At 36.0% G+C, this 20,581-nt stretch overlaps 1 protein-coding gene across 1 annotated transcript in view; it reads right to left on the bottom strand.

The window, feature by feature from the left end:
* LOC121370552 (inositol 1,4,5-trisphosphate receptor type 2-like) overlaps positions 1-20,581 on the bottom strand; it is a 132,415-nt gene that overhangs the window by 34,686 nt on the left and 77,148 nt on the right. Inside the window, 13 exon segments of the mRNA XM_041495896.1 lie at positions 460-589; positions 1,419-1,516; positions 2,981-3,074; positions 3,921-4,007; positions 4,859-4,937; positions 7,890-7,919; positions 8,766-8,879; positions 9,623-9,810; positions 11,147-11,228; positions 14,368-14,606; positions 15,307-15,468; positions 18,150-18,205; positions 18,729-18,796. Of these exon segments, the coding sequence (XP_041351830.1) occupies positions 460-589; positions 1,419-1,516; positions 2,981-3,074; positions 3,921-4,007; positions 4,859-4,937; positions 7,890-7,919; positions 8,766-8,879; positions 9,623-9,810; positions 11,147-11,228; positions 14,368-14,606; positions 15,307-15,468; positions 18,150-18,205; positions 18,729-18,796 (1,427 nt within the window).

The raw sequence follows: 20,581 nt of genomic DNA, 5'->3' as shown, positions 1-20,581 counted from the left end.
ACTCCCCCCCCTCAATGAAAATTCACGTGATATCTATTCAAATTATGACCCTATGCATGGGACATTTACTGACGTGGTATGTATTATTCTGTCTGTAGGATGGTACATATAAAAGATCCCTTGCTATTAATGGTAAAATGTAACCAGTTTTTTCTCTAAGACTATGTCAAAATTATCAAATGTTTGACATCCAACAGCTGATGATCAATAAATCAGTTTGCTCTAGTGGTGTCATTAAACTAAACAAATGTTAACTTTAACTTAAAAGAAACAAAACTAGAAAAAAACCCATCATTCTGGCTAGAGATTTTCAAAGCTATGTTAGCGCTACAAAATCATAAAACCATCGTAGGCTATAACATCACTATAACACACGCTATAGTGGCATCATAGCCTACGATGGTTTTACAATATCTTAGCACTAAGATAGCTTTGAAAATATGGGCCCTGGTTACTAACTTTCTCTGCTGTTGTATCCAATCTGCGTTGCGACGTCGTTCAAGCCGCCGTATGCCTGATGCATGTTGTTAGCAAACACGTTCAGTTTATCGTTGATTTCCTCCTCATTCGCAAAATATTCCTCATATTTCTGTCAAAAATAAATATATAATCAGCCTTATATGTTACTGAATTTAATAATCTCTTTATATTTATCAATGTCTTTATATTTCTGTCAAAAATAAATAAATAATCAGCCTTATATGTTAGTGAATTTAATAATCTCTTTGTATTTATCAATGTCTTTATATTCCTCAGTGTCTTTATACTTCTGTCAAAAATAAATAAATAATCAGCGTGAATTTTAAACTATGGGTATTTGGTGCTTAAAAAATTGTTATTTTGACACCTTGATTTTGTGAATTCTTTTTGCTTTAATAAATGAAGTTATAATGGGCGAGATGCCAACCCTAGTTGGAGTGTCATAGGAATCCAGGCCTTCAAAAATAGGAATCCCACCCCCCAAAATAGGAATGTTATCCGTGATGGCTCAGGAGTGCATTTTTCTACATTTTGGTAAAGTCAAGTTCAAGGCCATACCCAATCGGCAAACATCGGGGCTGTTCAGAAGACCGATTGCCAGACTGGTTTATTCTATATCGCCACACTTGCTATGCTCGCTATTCAGAATCCTTAACTTTAAAGAACAAGGCAGGAAACCAATCTACGATTGTTAACAGTAAAGAGGGAAAAAGTTCCATTTCTCCAGTGTTAACAACATTTGTGTCTTCCAAAATGTGATCCAACACCAAATATGCGAAGTTACGATTTTCTAAAAATCAGAATTTTGAACAAGACAATCATAGTAGCGTAATCTATGCTTTAAATTCGTAATGATTCTGCCAAATTCATAATGGCTGGCATCTCTGTAATGGGCTAGATAGTGAGTTAATGTTTTTCTAATAGAAAATAATCCTTACCTTTCTGGCATCACTTCTGACGTCCTGGGCCCCAACACCACCTCCATATTTCTCATGGAACTCTTGCATTTTCTGTCAAACACAAACTCTTAGATCAAAACATAACAATTGCATACAGAATATTAAATATACGTAATTATATTTTAAAAATCAGTCGTGTAATTTCAAGTTACAACAATAAACATAATATGCACCATTTACAGTATTTTATCAAAACACACATATACATACACACATGCACATACATGTCTGCATGCAGGAACACATGCACAGATAAATCAGGCCCACAGTAACAATATATGGAGACAGGGAGGGGGACACAATGTTTAGTGAAGGGGTCACAATCTCTAGTAGGGGTCACAAGCCATATTTTTTATCTTTGTTTATATGGAATAGGACAAAAATGTATGTGCAGTTAGTAAAGGTATCATTTTTGAAATGGGTAACCTAAACATGTTTTTGCATAACCCATACACAGTTTCCACAAGTTTTCAATTCTCAGAGGCTTGTTAAAAACACACAGGATATTAAATATACAGGATATTAAACAAGTGGAATATAAACATGTAGAATATACAACATATTAAACATGTTGAATATACACAGAATATTAAACATGTTGAATATATACAGAATATTAAACATGTAGAATATACAGAATATTAAACACGTAGAATATATACAGAATATTAAACATGTAGACTATACAGAATATTAAACATGTAGAATATACACAGAATATTAAACATGTTGAATATATACAGAATATTAAACATGTCGACTATATACAGAATATTAAACATGTAGACTATACAGAATATTAAACATGTAGAATATATACAGAATATTAAACATGTAGACTATACAGAATATTAAACATGTAGAATATACACAGAATATTAAACACGTAGAATATATACAGAATATTAAACGCGTAGAATATACAGAATATTAAACACGTAGAATATACAGAATATTAAACACGTAGAATATACAGAATATTAAACATGTAGAATATATACAGAATATTAAACACGTAGAATATATACAGAATATTAAACATGTAGACTATACAGAATATTAAACATGTAGAATATACACAGAATATTAAACGTAGAACATGCACAGAATATTAAACATGTAGAATATATACAGAATATTAAACACGTAGAATATACAGAATATTAAACATGTAGAATATACAGAATATTAAACACTAGAATATACAGAATATTAAACATGTAGAATACACAGAATATTAAACACGTAGAATATATACAGAATATTAAACACGTAGAATATACAGAATATTAAACACGTAGAATATACAGAATATTAAACATGTAGACTATACAGAATATTAAACACAGAATATACAGAATATTAAACACGTAGAATATTTACAGAATATTAAATATGTAGAATATATACAGAATATTAAACACGTAGAATATATTCAGAATATTAAACATGTAGACTATACAGAATATTAAACATAGAATACAGAGACATACATGTTCTCTTTAAGATATTAAATGTTGAACTCACCGATGTTGACATGGCACTGGATGCCGTCATCATTGCCATCATCGCACTAACCAGCAGCTTCATCTGTCTCTCTAGACTGATGAGTGGTGCAACAGCTTCCAGAAATGACTGAAGTGATTAAAATACATACCTCTAGTGCCATGGTAAATTTTCAGTAAGTCACTGTAGTGGCATGGTAAGTTTTAAATAAGTGACATGTTATAACTTAGTCATACCTCTAGTATCACGGTAAATTGTAAGTAAGTTACTATAGTGGCAAGCTAAATTTTAAATAAGTCACATGTTATAACTTAGTGATACCTCTAGTATCATGGTAAATTGTAAGTAATACCTATAGTGGCATAGTAAATTTTAAATAAGTCACATGTTATAACTTAGTTCATACCTCTAGTGGCATGGGAATTGTAAGTAAGTTACTATAGTGGCAAGGTAAATTTTAAATAAGTCACATGTTATAACTTAGTGATACCTCTAATATCATGGTAAATTGTAAGTAATACCTATAGTGGCATAGTAAATTTTAAATAAGTCACATGTTATAACTTAGTTCATACCTCTAGTGGCATGGGAAATTGTAAGTAAGTGACACTATAAATTAAAATAAGCCATACCTCGAGTGATATGGTAACCCCACCATCAGCTACTGGGTATCAAACACAGTTAAGTATACTAAAATGATTATTTAAATAAGACATATTTCTCGTTCCAGCCAGTGCTTCACAACTGGTGTAACAAAGACTGTGGTATGTACTATCCTGTCTGTGGGATGATGCATATAAAAGATCCCTTACTGCTAATCGAAAAGAGTAGCCCATGAAGTGGCGACAGCAGGTTTCTCTCTCAATATCTGTGTGGTGCTTAACCATATGTCCGACGCAATATAACCATAAATAAAATGTGTTGAGTGCATCGTTAAATAAAACATTTGCTTCCTTCTTCTTAAATAAGACATACCTCTAGTGACACGGTGAGTTTTGCCAAAGCTGCCACCTCTCCTGGGAACATCGTCTCATCAGGCTGGTAGTAACTGCGACAAAATATCTAAAATAAATAAAATATTTGTTAAAGTAGGTGAGGGAATGAAAAAGGTGGCTTGCTGCTGAAGTATTTGAAGCCATGAATAATGGATAAACTCCGCTGTGGCCGGTCCCAAGCCCGGATGAGAAAGGAGGAGGGTTGTGCGTCAAGTTAGCAACCTCTCACCATGTTAAAAAAAATCCCCAAGCTACAGAAACCAATTCGGCCTTATGTGTGACCGCACATGAAGAGGATTAAGTCAGTAAGTAATAATGGACAAATTAAAAATTGTTCCAAAGACATACTAAACACCTAACCCTACTATATTATGGACAGGGACTGTTAGTGTTATATAATGCGGTGTCATGTAATGTTTTAATATGCATGCTATAGACTTATGATGTTTCTTGATGTGTAACTGGCTACACATTTGCATTTTCTTAGTGTAAGAAATAACATAAATATGACACATCTGTTTAAAAGGACCCATTCAGTTCTCACAAGATGAAATCCCACAATAAGACTGAAAATGCTATCACCAAGTTTTTACCACGGTATAAGCAATGATAATAAACGCAAGAAGAAAACTTATATTTGATTTGGATAAAAGCCTTTTTTTTTAACAGAAAAAAATGAGACCATGCATTAAGAACTAAAATTTGTCATGAATGAAGTATCAGTTACTGGAATACAAGAAGTCATAACTGATATCAATTGCGACTTATTTCGAGGGCTTGTAATTGCATTACTTCTTTAAAGACTAAAATGAATGAATGTTTAGTAGCACCCAAGCTTGAAGAACATTGGTAAATATATATGTTAAACAAACTATGTCAACTGGTGCATATTTGCTGAAGGAGGAAATGACCACATACCTGTAAAAATGGCATCACTGCATCAAAGAGATAATGAAGAGTTCCTCGCACGGACTCCTGCTCACTGCTCCCTCGGTCACTATGGTGATACAAATCAAGAATTATTACACTAAAAAAAATGAGTTGCAAATAATATTTTAATGAAGTTACTTATTGGTAACACAGCTACTGTTGATGCTAATAAATATTTTAGGGGTTGGGGGGAGGGGGGCAACTTCTTGCTGACAAACGTTTGGGAATACGAGGCTAACTGACTGTGCTGGCATGTCTGACTAATTAAAATTTCATATATTATTAAATAGCATTTCTGAGGGATTATACTGGTAACCTCCATAAACCCATTTAACCAGTATCGATATCACCATCATTGCATGCACTGTCACCGCACTGGTAACATAACAATTAATTATAAAACATTCAGTGAAATACTTGAAAATATCAGATGAATGCTTTCAGAAATCAACAGGACTAGCTTCCAGAGTTTTACATTTCTTACTTCTTCATTATTAAATTATGGTAGACCCACTCCCATGGCTAGTGATATTCAGTTTTGGGCTAGTAAATAACTACTATTGCCATGCCTGATGGTTAGTGAAAAAAAGCTGTCAAATGTTGCATTTTAGGTATATTTTGTTAATATGAACTTCCTGCCCCACACCTCCATCCCCCAGTCTTAGTGTTTTTAAGCTCTATCTGCCTCTTTGCCAACTGAGCTAAATCCCATCTCTATTATTAAACAGCGTCTGTTTGATGTTATTCCTGTAATATACACACAAACACAGCACAGCACTCACACTCCACCTAATACTATTATTAAACAGCGTCTGTTTGATGTTATTCCTGTAATACACACACAAACACAGCACAGCACTCACACTCCACCTAATACTATTATTAAACAGCGTCTGTTTGATGTTATTCCTGTAATACACACACAAACACAGCACAGCACTCACACTCCACCTAATACTATTATTAAACAGCGTCTGTTTGATGTTATTCCTGTAATACACACACAAACACAGCACAGCACTCACACTCCACCTAATACTATTAGTAACACAGCACAGCACTCCCACTCCACCTAATACTATTAGTAACTGAAATCACTTTGAAACTCACAACTCAAACACTTTAATATTTTGACATTTTGTGTGTGTGTGTGTGTGTGTGTGCATGTGTGTGTGTGCCTGTATGTGTGTGTGTGCATGCGTGTGTGTATATGCATGCATGTGTGTGTGTGTGTGCACAGTTGTGTGTATGTATGTGTGCGTGTCTGTCTGTTTGTATCTGTGTGTATGTCTGTGTGTTTGTATTTGTGTACGTGCCGGGTTGTTTGTGTATGTGTCTGTCTGAAAGTTTTTATCTTTCTCTCTCTGTGTGGGTGGGTTGTGTGTGTGTGTGCATGTGCGCGTGTGCATACTGTATTGTGTATGGGATGGATGGATGGATGAATAGATGGATGGATGGATGGATAGATGGATGGATGGATGGATGGAAGGACAGAAGGAAGAAAGGAAAGAAGGAATGAAGGATGGAATGGATGGATGGATGGAAGGACAGAAGGAAGGACAGAAGGAAGGAAGGAAGGATGGATGGATGGATGGATGGATGGATGGAAGGTTGAATAAATGGAAATATATTCATATTATAATGTTAACCAACACCAAGATAACACAGCACCAGATGATATAATGATTTCTTACACACCCATTAACCAAAAACACTGTGTGAGATATATACATGTATCACACAGCAATATTATCAAGTAAACATAGTTCTGAGACTGATTTAAAGATATCTAATTGGCTGCATCATGGTGATGGCCTAGACATCAAAGCCAACCTGTACATTGAAATTAACGCTACTAAAAGCAATTCCTACCTATGACTTATATGTTTTAGTTGCAACAGACATTGAAATTTTAATTCACTCATTTAGTTTTCTCTAAATCTCCATCAGTGGATCTGTACAGGGTTTTAATATCTTATATCGAAGCTTTGTTAACACAGGTTTCTATAATTTTATTAAAGAATATAAAGAAAGCAGGGGCATAGCATGATTTGCACCTGGGGGGGGGGGGGGTGTGTGTGTGTTCAAATATGAACCAAGTGGACCCTTTTCTATTTTGTTTTTGCACCACCAGAAACTCCATATGTATAAACCTGTATGTTTTAGTTCTGAAAGCAGACCATTTGCTTCAGCGGGAGGTGGGGGGGGGGGGGTGTTCGTCCAAATCCTCCCCCCCCCCCCCCCCAGCCTACACCCTTGGAAAGTTTCCAAATACCATATTTCTACACTGTTGAAGCCTCATAATTTAAATTTGGAATCTCTTTTTTTTTTTACTTTTGTAAATTTAATGTTTCTTGATGATTAATTAATTTTCCTAACAAAATTATATAATTGTCTAACAAGAAAATTTAGCATAATGCTACAAACGTAAAGTTTGTTTTGTTTAACTACACCACTAGAGCACATTAATTAATTAATCATCAGCTATTGGATGTCAAACATTTGATAATTCTGACATATAAGTCTTCAGAGGAAACCCGCTACATTTTTGCCATTAGTAGCAAAGGATCTTTTATATGCACTTTCCCACAGACAGGACAGCACATACATTTTTCCATTTTGAGGCACTGGTTGAGATGGGGGAAAAATGAAATAGGTCTACTGAGGGGCTTAGAACCTACAACCGAAGCACCCAAAGTGAGTGCTACTGTTTGAGCTATATATCTTGCTCCTGAAGAAATCTACAAATGATTCTAGCGCTATGAAGAGCCGTACCCTAATCAAAATCTGGGGGGGCACTACTTTCTATAAACAAATGAAACACTATACAAATTAAACCCTGAGATGTGTATGCTATTTTCTGGAGTAAAAAAAAAAGGTGAGAATCTCAGGGGGACAATTGCCCCCCTGTCCCACCCACCCGCCTCCTGGAGGGTACGGCCCTGGAAGATTAGCGACAGAAGGAATATATTGGTTAATGTTAGTTTCAGTGGTTATCGTTAACTGAAGGTTAATTTACCCATAACTAGATTTTGGATTATTCGATGATCTGTGGATAAAAGGAAAACAGAAAAAAATAACAACTTAACAACAAGATAAAACATTAAAAACATAAAGAATAATTAGATCAATGCACCTACAATATTCAAAAGTACACTAACTAGTGTCCCTCACATTCGGTGGTGTACACCAATAATTATATCAATGCACCTACACTATTCAAAAGTACACCAACTGGTGTCCCTCACATTCGGTGGTGTACATCAATAATTAGATCAATGCACCTACAATATTCAAAAGTACACCAACTGGTGTCCCCCATTCAGTGTTGTACACCAATAATTAGATCAATGCACCTACAATATTCAAAAGTACACTGACCGGTATTCCCCACATTCGGTGGTGTACACCAATAATTAGATCACTGCACCTACAATATTCAAAAGTACACCAACTTGTGTCCCTCACATTCGGTGGTGTACACCAATAATTAGATCAATGCACCTACAATATTCAAAAGTATACTGACTGGTGTCCCCCACATTTGGTGGTGTACACAAATAATTAGATCAATGCACCTACAATATTCAAAAGTACACTAACTTGTGTCCCTCACATTCGGTGGTGTACACCAATAATTAGACCAACACACCTACAATATTCAAAAGTACACTGACTGGTGTCCCCCACATTCGGTGGTGTACACAAATAATTAGATCAATGCACCTACAATATTCAAGAGTACACTAACTGGTGTACTTGTCATTCCTACCTCCTTGTGCACCTATAATCATGTAAAACTATAAAACCTAAAATCAAATATATAAATCCTAATTCCATATGCAAAATGGAATGGTGAAGAAAAAAACACATAAAAGAAATAAAAGCTGTTTACCTTTTGATAGGTGGTCTCTTCAGAAGCTGTTTAGTGACGTCAGGACTTTTTTTCACAAATTGTGTAACTCGATTCAGTTCACCATTCAAACTGTCCATGTAGGAATACAGCATGCTGGGAAATAAAGTGAAAACCTCTAAATCCACATGTTTGTTTATTTAATTTTATACAGTATGTAATGTCATCTCGTAAAGAGACATTTATAAAGGCATTCCGCCTGTTTGCATGCCAATCTATTTCATTTAGTGAATAAATATAACTCTTTAAAACAAAGAGTACTGGTGAGGTACATGATACGCCCATTAGGAGTTTGATTGGGGGGTCAAGCTGCTCATTTCAAAGACAACAGGTAGCATCTATGACTACCCTGGTTCTGCACAAAATTTTAGTACTTTGTTTTTGCAGGTACCCCATACATGTTTCAAGCACAAGGCTACTTGACACAGTGGTACTTGATGAAATAAAATTGCATACATTTTTTTTCAACCAACACACTGACATTTATCACCAATCACAGGTGTTAACTTCTCTATTAAAAGTTTGGTGCACCTCGAACTTTGACCCAGAAGGAAGTTACCGGTACTTGGTTTTGTACTACCTGTACCGACAATGCCCAGTAACAGGTCTAACATAAGATTGGGTTTTTTTCGTAATTGGAGTTATATAAAAAAATAAATGGAGAAAACTTGGTGTGTGACTAGAACTAGAGAGCAGTATGCAGTAGAAGAATTTAGGCCATCCCATTGGCTGTTGGGATGTTCGGACCAGACTACTAGCCATGGGGGTGGGTGGGGGGTGCGGGGTGCACTTGTTTTGGTTTTGAGGACAGGTAATGTGAAAATAAATAGTTTAATCACCGATCATGAGGAAGGTCCCCGGCCCCGCTGTCAATCATTCCACTGGCTGTGTTCATGTACACCCACAGCAGGAATCGGAGAAACGGTCGCTTCAGGTTGCTGTTCACGCTCGAGTTATTCAACACCTTCAGCAACTCAGGAATCTTGAAAATCGTCTGACATATCGACTCAATAAAACGATTTTCACCCTGAAATATAAAATATATGATGATTCATTACCTAAGGCTAATAAAATTGAAATATTTTAACCATAATGATATATTAAATTGAAATATTTTAACCAATAATGATATATTAAATTGAAATATTTTAACAATAATGATATATTAAATTGAAATATTTTAACCATAATGATATATTAAATTGAAATATTTTAACAATAATGATATATTAAATTGAAATATTTTAACCATAATGATATATTAAATTGAAATATTTTAACAATAATGATATATTATTGGAAGCTAGTTAAATTGAAATTTTTAACCATAATGATATATTTTTTCAAACTAGTTAAATTGAAATATTTTAACCATAATGATATATTATTCCAAGTTAGTTAAACTGAAATATTTTAAATATAATGATATATTATTTGAAGCTGGTTAAATTGAAATATTTTAACCACAATGAAATATTATTTGAAGCTAGTTAAATTGAACTATTTTAACAGGCATCGAAATACCGTAAGCATTATGTCTGGTAACCCATTTACAGGTTACCACAAAATATAGCCTGGTAACCTATAGGTTACCACAACTATATGAAAGTTAGAATTGAATTCTTGTTGCTATGACTTTTAATGCAGACATTCTGAAATGGTATAGTGTACGCGAACATCAGTACGAAAAACAAAATCTGGAAGTAAATTTATCTAGCAATTGCACAAGTGCACACGAACATTGGTACAATTTCGTATGAGAAAACAAAACGCGGAAATAATTCATCTGCTTAAAAGTGGAATAACTATAATTGCTTGCAATTGCAAAAGTGCGTGCGAACATCAGTGCAATTCCTTACAAGGAAATGAAATGTGGGAGTCCGGAATGCACTGTCTGGTTTACGTTCTGTTGCAATTTTTGTCGAGAACGAAACACTGTTTCGACTTATTTCGATGCCTGTTTTAACCATAAAGATATATTATTTGAAGCTAGTTAAACTAAAATATTTCAAACATAAAGACATTGTTATCTGAGGATAGTAGGCCTACTACTGAAATAATACATAAAACATTGAGAATAGTTTGGTTATTTCAATATATAGTCTTAGAGAGGAAACAGGCTACATTTTTCCATCCCAGACAGGATAGCACATACCACAGCCTTTTATATATACACCAGTCATTGTGCACTGGCTGGAGCAAGAAATAGCCCAATGGACCCACCGACGGGGTTCGATCCCAGACTGATCGGACATCAAGTGAGCGCTTTACCACTGGGCTGCATCCCACCAAGTTTAGAAGGGCTTTACTGAATTATGATTTTAAATGGATTCCACAGTTGATATCTCTGGTGGCATACACACCTCAGCACAGGTCGCGAGCAGGTCAACCATAGCGATGAGGTAATTGAGCTCCTCAGAGTCACGTCCTGTGAGTATCCGCTCTCTGAAACATAAAATAATTAAATTTCCGTTATATTCTATCATTACAATTCTTTTTTTCTTTTTTTTAATTCACAGAAACCCTGTTATAGTAAGACCTGTCCCCAACCAGGGTGAATATAAAGGACAGGAGGTCAACGAGACCGTGATATATTACATATCACAGGTTTTCAATAAATTCTGGAGTAACTTGAGGAATATTGCTCTAGAAGCATACAAAAAAAACACCCCAAAAAACCCCAGTATAATAGAGGAAAGAATACAATTCAGTATACAGATATTAATTTACAATGAAATAAAACTATCGCTGGTTGTGTCTATCATTACAATTTAACGCCATCCCACTGGTCCAGCCATTGCAATGCAAGCTATACTAGGCGGCAATAAAAACGCAATCTCGGAAATGATCATGGTTTATTTTATTATGCGAGATCCCACAAAAATGAAACTGATACCACCAGTGAGACCAACCACTGGCCCATCTGACTGGCACTGTCAGCCGCCAACAGTGAATCGCGCATAACGTCTCTGGCGATGTCAACGTCAGTATTTCGTGTGACCTCCATGTGCTGTGATGCACGCCTGCAGCCTCCTAGGCATGGACATGCACAGGCGCCTCACCACACGCCGTGGGATGGCTGCCCAGTGATGCTGCAATGCCTGCTGCAGCTCAGCGAAGTTCTGTGGTGGATTCGGTTGGTTTTGAACACGACGTCCCAGCTCGTCCCACATGTGCTCTATTGGGTTCATGTCCGGGGAAACTGCTGGCCAGTCCAACACAGTGACATGGTGGGCACGAAGAAACGCCTGTGTACGCCTGGCAGTGTGCGGCCGAGCGTTGTCTTGCTGGAAGACGAGCCTGTTTCCGCCCTGCTGTCTCATCAATGGAAGGAGGACTGGCCGCAGGATGTTGTTGACGTAGTGTTGCGCATTAAGGTTTCCCTGTACCACCACGAGTTCGGACCGGAAGTCAGCATTGATGGCGCCCCAAACCATGACTCCGCCGCCCCCGTAGCGGTCCCTCTCCAGAACACAGGCCTGCGCGACACGTTTTCCACGACAGCGGTAAATGCAACGACGTCTGTCCGTGACACTCACGTTAAATCTCGATTCATCCGAGAAGATGACATCTCGCCATCTCCTGGGTCGCAAATGCCCACCATTCCTGGCCCATAAGAGTCTTGCTTGACGATGTCTGTGCAGGAGGATAAGGCCACGGTAGGGTCGGTGGCAATGCAGTCGTGCTGCGGCAAGACGTCTCCGGATAGTTCGGGCGCTGATGAGTCGTCCCCTGGTTCCCACTTCAGTCCTGGCAGTGCTTGAGGCTGTCAAAAACCGATTGCGCAGGTGCCGCAACCGTATGTTCCGGTCCTGTCTATTGGTCGTTACACGTGGTGTGCCCGAACGACGGCGGTCATTGACGGTCCCTGTCGTCTGATATCGGTTGAGGAGCCGATTAATGGTTGACGGGTGCACGTGGAACCGTTGTGCTACCCGCAATTGCGAGTTTCCAGCATTCAACAAGCCAATGGCTTGATTCCGATCGGCGTTGTTCAACCGAGGCATCGTGTAGAAGTGAGATACTCATTGCCACCCGCGTGTTCTGAGTGTGCCCGGGTATCAGGAAATGCACGTGCAAAGTGTTATTTCGCCAAGTGGTTGCGTGTGCGCGATTTACCGGATAATGCGTTTTTAGCGTTGTTCCCCTTATGTTGGGAACAGGCCGGAAGTCGACCTTTACATGCTGCTGAAATAATGTGTACCACTGTACCATGTACATTGACAAATAGCGTCAACGAAGTCCAACCGGAACGTATATTATTTTGACAAAAGGAAATGGCGGCTAGTATAGTTATTTTCACAACGTTATTAATGGCGGCTAGTGTTTGAAAAAAGTCACTAGCCTCACAGAGCCGATTATAGTAAAATAGTTCATAATGTCCACTTGCCCAAACCAAAAATTCACTAGCCACGACCGAGGGCTGTGAAATAACAACATTTCATATTATTTACATTAATGAGTTCTATTGTTATATAATTACAAACTTTCCGAATTTATACGATTTATTGTATTCTGATTGGCTGACGTCACTAAAAAACCAAGCGTTATCCTTCCATAAACCTCATAAAAATACGTCATCACGGAAGACCAAGATCGATTGGAACTATTTTTAGCTGGATGGGCGAGAAGCCCAATGACCCAGTTCGGTGATCATTTTAAAAATAGAACAAGGAAGTGACCTGTTTTCTCGATTAAAAAAATAAGGGAAACTGGATGAGATATTCATGTTATAATTTTTTTTTTTTACAATAAACCCCCTAAAACATCCAATAGTATGTATACATGTATTCCTACGCTTATTTACAGAACATGGCTGATGGTAAGAATGAAAGAAATTATTTTTGAGTGTTTTAAGGTACACTTCTTGTACTGTTTGTAATTATAAGAATTGTTTCTCATTTTTTAGGAATTTATCGATGTATAAAAGTCACAAATGTAGTATAAAATCGCTTCGCTACGCGATTTTATACCATTTGTGACTTTTATACATCGATAAATTCCTAAAAAATGAGAAACAATACTTATATAACCATAAAATAATTCAAAATAAAATATGGTCTTGTTTGTGGGGTTTTTAATAAATATGTTTCAAGTCTAATTATACGGCTATCTTCGCACTGTGATATCATAAAACCATTGTAGGCTATGGCATGTGATATTGTGACGTCATAGCTTACAACAGTTTTAACATATCGTAGCACTAGAATAGCTTTGAAAATCTTGGCCCTAGCTGGTCATATGATATGAATGAAGAATTTGTCATATGAGTTATTAATCATATTTGATAGAAAAGTATTTCTTGCATGATTTTTTCTTTTTTTCTTAAAGATTTATTGCCACCAGAACATAGGCAGTTAACAAGTTGAGGAGCCATGGTCACTGCCTTACAGAGTACATATTTAAACAATAGTATCTGAACAAATTATGCTATTTAAATATGTTAATGCTTTCTATGATATTTATAAGACAGAAAGGGCGAGAGAGAGACACACACACACAGAGAGAGAGAGAGAGAGAGAGAGAGAGAGAAAGAGAGAGAAAGAGAGGGGTGCAACTTCTTGCAAATTTCGTGCATGATTACCTCTCCTGTTCTGGCTGGTCAATGACCTGTGCTATCTCTGCTCGGAACTGCATGAAGTAGGTCATCACATAGCTCTGGTTCCGCTTGAGCGGCAGGTCGAGTTCCTCAACCTTGACGATGGCGCTGAGCAGGTCAAGAAACTGCGGGACCTTCGCACCATGCTCAGCAACTAGGCTCATCACCTTCTGTACCTGGTGAGACTGTACCTTCATACAGGTGTTTGAGTTACCTGTGAACACCTGGAAAAAATAATCAATATCATCACATTATGTACCTGGTGAGACCGCACCTTCATACAGGTGTTCGAGTTACCTGTGAACACCTGGAAAAAATAAAAACTCTCATATGACATTAAACTTGATACAGGTGGTAGACTTTCCTGGAAAAACCCAGTCATATGACCTTCACCTTGATACAGGTGTTTGAGTTACCTGTGAACACCTGTAAAAACAATTAATATCACCTTTTGTACATGGTAAGCCTGTATTTCATGCAAGTGGTTAATTTACCTGACATCTCTATCCCACCTGCCACTCTCATATAACTTTTACCTTGATACCAGTGGTGGAGTTACCTGTGTACAGTTTACAAAAATTCAACCTCATCTCCTTCTCTATCTAGTCACCCTGCACCATCATGCAAGTGGTGGAGATACTCGATCTGACCCGACCTGATCCGATTTGACCTAACCTGACCCGATCTGACCTGACCCAAACTGATCCAACTCGATCTGACCTGACCTGACCTGACCCCAACCTGGATCAGACTGACCTGACCCAACCTCAACCTGAGTCAGACAAACTCAACTTAACCTGACCCTGACCTGGGTCAGACCTGATCTGACCTGACCTGACCTGACCTGACTCAACCCGACCGCACCACCACACCGACCCCTATCTCACAGGTTTCATTAACAGCACATCAGGGAGAGATACTTGCTTCTGTTATAGCATCGGCCAATTCATGTGGAGCACCTTCCTTAGACAGCAGCAGCTCGAGTCGGTCAAAGAGGCGACCTTGAACTTGCTTGTTATTGCGGGCCATCGATCGCAGCACGAGAAACGTTTTACGTAGAACCTGTCGCATGCCGCTGTACTGATCCTGAAAAAGACACAGTCTTGTGTCCAAAGTCTGTTTGAAAACACAGTGATTGTTGATTAATACTCAAGCTACAACAGCAAAGCAATAGTTAAATAGTTAATAGACTTTTTTTTCAAGACTAGCTCAGGGCGAGCAAAAATAATTTCACCAAATTGTTTATTAAACTTAAAAAATTGTAGAAATTGACAGTTTTTTTTTTTTAAATGTCAATTATTACATGAAATTATTTTGATAAATTAAAATAAAATCTGCCAACTGCTTTCAAAATTTACAATTGGTGAATTTGGTGGGTGCCAGAGCTAGCCCTGATAGTCAAGCTAGTAAGTAGGATTTAAATAACTGCATAACACTCAAGCTAGTAAGTAGGATTTAAATAACTGCATAACACTCAAGCTAGTAAGTAGGATTTAAATAACTGCATAACACTCAAGCTAGTAAGTAGGATTTAAATAACTGCATAACACTCAAGCTAGTAAGTAGGATTTAAATAACTGCATAACACTCAAGCTAGTAAGTAGGATTTAAATAACTGCATAACACTCAAGCTAGTAAGTAGGATTTAAATAACTGCATAACACTCAAGCTAGTACCAGGATTTAAATAACTGCATAACACTCAAGCTAGTACCAGGATTTAAATAACTGCATAACACTCAAGCTAGTACCAGGATTTTCCAAATTTAGGCTCAGGGATTAAATTAAGAAGTTGAAAAATATTATTGAGTTAAGTATGCAAAAATTATGAAAGGAATTGATTAATTTATAGGCTCTTTTTTAATCACAAATAAAAGTAAAAATATGACATTTGTAAGTATAATAAAACATCTTTAATTCTAGTACTTTTTTAAATCTGCTGTAATAAAAAATAATTTTCATAATTAACAATAAATGCCATTTTTTCTTTTATAGCCCAAGGGAGATTCCTATTTTAAAAATATTATTAAAATTTAAGCTAAAATACAGTGAATTTTTATGGGCAACTATGGGCTTCATTTCACATGGTCTCAAATATGGAAAATCCTGGTAAGAAGATTTTAAATACATTTGTGTAACTGTAGAACACAGCAACAGTGAAAAATCAAGCCAGTAAGTTGATTTTAAATACTGCAAAACAACAAAGGTCTAATAATTAATACTCAATCTTTCAAATAGGCTTTTACTACAGAGCATAGCGATAGTCAATACTCAATAGCTAATATTAAGTAGATTTTAAATAACTGAAGAAAATAGTAATAGTTAATTCTCAAGCTATTAAGTTGGTTTTAAATAGCTGTAGAACAACAAAGTACTAATAGTTAATACTGAAGTTAACAAATATGATTTAACTACATGTACAAATGTAATTACGGAATATAGTAATAGTCAGTAATAGTCAATACTTAAGCTAATATTAAGTATATTTTAAATAACTGCAAAAAATAATAATAGTTAATTGTCAAGCTAATATATTTAAAGTTGGTTTTAAATAAATGCAGAAACATTCTATTACGAAAATGTGTTAGTTTTTATTATGTTTACTTCAGTACAGTTGTAATTGTAATAAGATGAAGTGCTGAAGAATAAAGCATGTTAAAGGTTACACACCACCATTAATTACGCCATACAATATATAATTTTGATGTGACTGCTAGTTTTAAGGGAGTATTCTCCCTTGATAACTGCCGGGACCTTGCACAAAAATTAACTTAAGTTGACATAAAAGATTTTTAGTTTGCCACCCTAATTCCAGAGCACCACTTCATTTTGCTGCTATACATTTGTCACTATACCACTTGCACAGTTCTTTTCAGATAGTACTAAAAATTAACCACTACCTTTAAACCAATGGGTTATTTAAATACTACAGAGGTCAACCTACTTGCAATCATGAGAAAAAGATATGAAAAGGCATTTCAGTACTTTGTATTTCTTGTTTGTTAATGAAGAACTATAAATACTAAACTATATCAACCTACATGTACTACAACAAGTAACCAAATGCACTTGCCAACACGGGTGGTCCCCTCTCCCACCCACCCCAACCCTTTTCCTGTCCTGGACGGAGGAGCCGGCTAAGGCCGGCACCTGTGCCCATGACAGGCGTACACTATAACAGCTTGTTCTGAATGTGCATGTAAACCCTATGACCTAATCTGACCAGGAACCAAACAACAATTGATGGTATGGTGCCTAAACAGGATTTTTATATACACATTGCAACCAGTTGCAAAACTAATTATATAATCTGTATGTATGTCATTTTAGTTCCATCTTAAAGAAGCAAATTTTCAATCTGAATGTCAAAATTCTAACTTTAAATATCAAACTTACGACAAAAGAAAGAATATATAAGTTAATATTATTTCATGCCATTGCTAAATTGAGTCTTACCAGGGTTGATAACAAAGAATATTTTTGGGCCAGTCTCAATATGAATGCATTACAAATAATGTATAAATGTACAGTAAATGTCTTACCAATTAACTTGATGTCAATCTCAACATGAAAACAATTACAAATAATGTATTTATAAATGTACAATAAATGTTTTACAAGTAACTTGACATCAATATCAACATGAATACAATTACAAATAATGTATTTATTAATGTACAATAAAAGTCTCACCAGTAACTTGAGATCAATATAAACATGCATACAATTACAAATAATGTATTTATAAATGTACAGTAAAAGTCTTACCAGTAACTTGACGTCAATCTCCTGTGAGAGAATGGTGAAACAATCCTCCAAAATACCTAGTAAAACAATGTTTATATTGTTAATATAACATATACAGCATAACAACAGTTCTTATTTGCTACATCAATGAATACCGTACATAATAAAATAATTAAAGACTCCTGTTGGCTGCTATAGGGCTCGAACTTAATGACAGACAGACAGGGTAGCACATACCACGGCCTTTGATATACCTGTACCAGTCATGGTGCACTGGCTGGAACAAGAAATAGCCCAATGGGCCCACCGTACACTGATAGAGAACGACAACAAAGCCACCGACTAAAATGGATAGCGAGACCCATTACAGCAAATTTACTATAATCACTGTCGCAGGACACCATTTATGGGCGATACATTGCTGTCATTTCAGTTTGAGCCTGTATTTACAGCTGCTAAAACAGAAGCTAGAAAAAAAGACCTAAAGGTAAACAATGAGCTAGGTGGTGATAAATGTCAGTTTGTATGAAGAAAACCTAATGTGTGAAAGTGTAATGAGACAATTGAAGTTTATCCTTGCTTGACTGGTACACAGCTTACCATGATTGTAAAGAATACACTGGTTCATCATGTGATTCTCTTCCGGTTCACCCTCCAAGTGAGAAAATCTGAAATAGTCAAATAATTACCTTTTATTTTTTATTATTTATTACCGGTATTATTAATTTTTTTTAATCTATTAGGCTAGGGGCCATGCATTAAAAATTGTCTAATTTTGACGAGAAGGTGTTTAAGTGAAAAAATCTGAAACATTAAAATCTAATATTTAACCTTTAACCTTCTGACTACTGCAGGCGAGATATCTCGCCCGACGTCACGTCAGTCGATATACTGTACACTGTATACAGTGCATTCCCCAATTCATATTTCCCGCCGTTTTGCACACGACACTCACCGGAAACGGAAATATAATTAAAGAAAAAAGATTTTTTTTCAAAATGGTGGTTTTTGTTTTGATTTTTTCAATTGAAAATACCTTGAAATTTTGAGTTCAAAAAGTGGTTTTCGGCAAGTATTTTCGCTTGACAACAATGGCGGCACGTCGCGGTAATTTTCAGGGATCGATAGCTGATTGTAACAGCTAATTTGATAATAAATTTGATCGTTTTATCAACAACAAAAATTACCAAATATTGCAATATGAATCGTAGTTCGGGTTTAAAAAAAAATTCTGGTCAGAAAACCACTGTTATCGGGAATAATGGACATAAATACTGGACATCTGGCCACAAATGCCCGTAAGTAAACGCAACTTTTTCGATTTTTTGCCTAATTTTAATCACCATTAGCCGATCTAAAATAATAAAAATTACAAAAAAAGACACGAAAATAATACTTACCGATTCATATATGAACTTTATTTCATGTATTTATAAAACATTTAAGTGAATATATGTGAGTAAAAATTATAAACTTGTACCCACTCAACATGGTTTTGGTTAAAAATTAATCCAGTAATCTAAAGGTTAAGAGACTTTCAAAATTAAATAAATCATGAAAAAAATTATACTTACTTCAAGAAATCAAAATATTTGACATATTGTACCGACTTCAATAAAAAAGAAAGAAAAAAGAGTCCGACACATGGTACTTATTGCAACAAAAGCAAATGTTTGACCTATTATAATTATTACAAGAAACCAATAGCTGATAATTAACTTTCTTACACACCATGCATTATTTTTGGTTACACACAATTTCAAGACATATGACTGGCTGCTCCTAAATGATGACCAGGTCACCAATGCCATACATCCAATAAAAAAACTACACAATGAAAATCGATTAGACTGTGACGTATAGTTAACCTGACATTCATGTGTCTGTGACGAGTAAGTCAGCTACAAGTGCAATGTTTGTAAATAACTTTAGTCGAAAAAGATGTTAAAATTTGCTTAAAAGCTGGTTTTAGAGGATATGTAAGAAATGGAATAATACATTCATGTCCATTAGATACCATTTATCTCACAACTCGTTTAAAAAAGTATCACAATCGCTTTTGCTCATTAGATACATTATAAAACAACTCGTTGTGAGATAAATGGAATCTAACGGCCGCTCATGTATTATTCTCTATAATCAACATACCAGTACCCTAGTGATGTTATTATCAAAAGAAAAGCAACACTTGATCTTTTGTATTTGCCACAATAAAAACAAAATGTCTGACCCACACTACACTAAGTCTTACTTAACAAATGCTGACAGAATGTTTGTGAGTTTGTCTACTTACTTAATGAGTGCTGACAGAATGTTTGTGAGTTTGTCTACTTACTTAACAAGCTCTGACAATGTTTGTGAGTTCATCCATCTGGTCATTCTACTTACTTAATGAGCTCTGATAGGAAGTTTGTGAGTTTGTCTACTTACTTAATGAGTTCTGACAAAATGTT

The sequence above is a fragment of the Gigantopelta aegis genome, chromosome 1 (assembly GCF_016097555.1).
Source record: "Gigantopelta aegis isolate Gae_Host chromosome 1, Gae_host_genome, whole genome shotgun sequence".
NCBI classification, from domain to species: domain Eukaryota; kingdom Metazoa; phylum Mollusca; class Gastropoda; order Neomphalida; family Peltospiridae; genus Gigantopelta; species Gigantopelta aegis.
The sequence above is the reverse complement of the archived record's forward strand: the minus strand, read 5'-3'. Positions and strand labels throughout refer to the sequence as shown.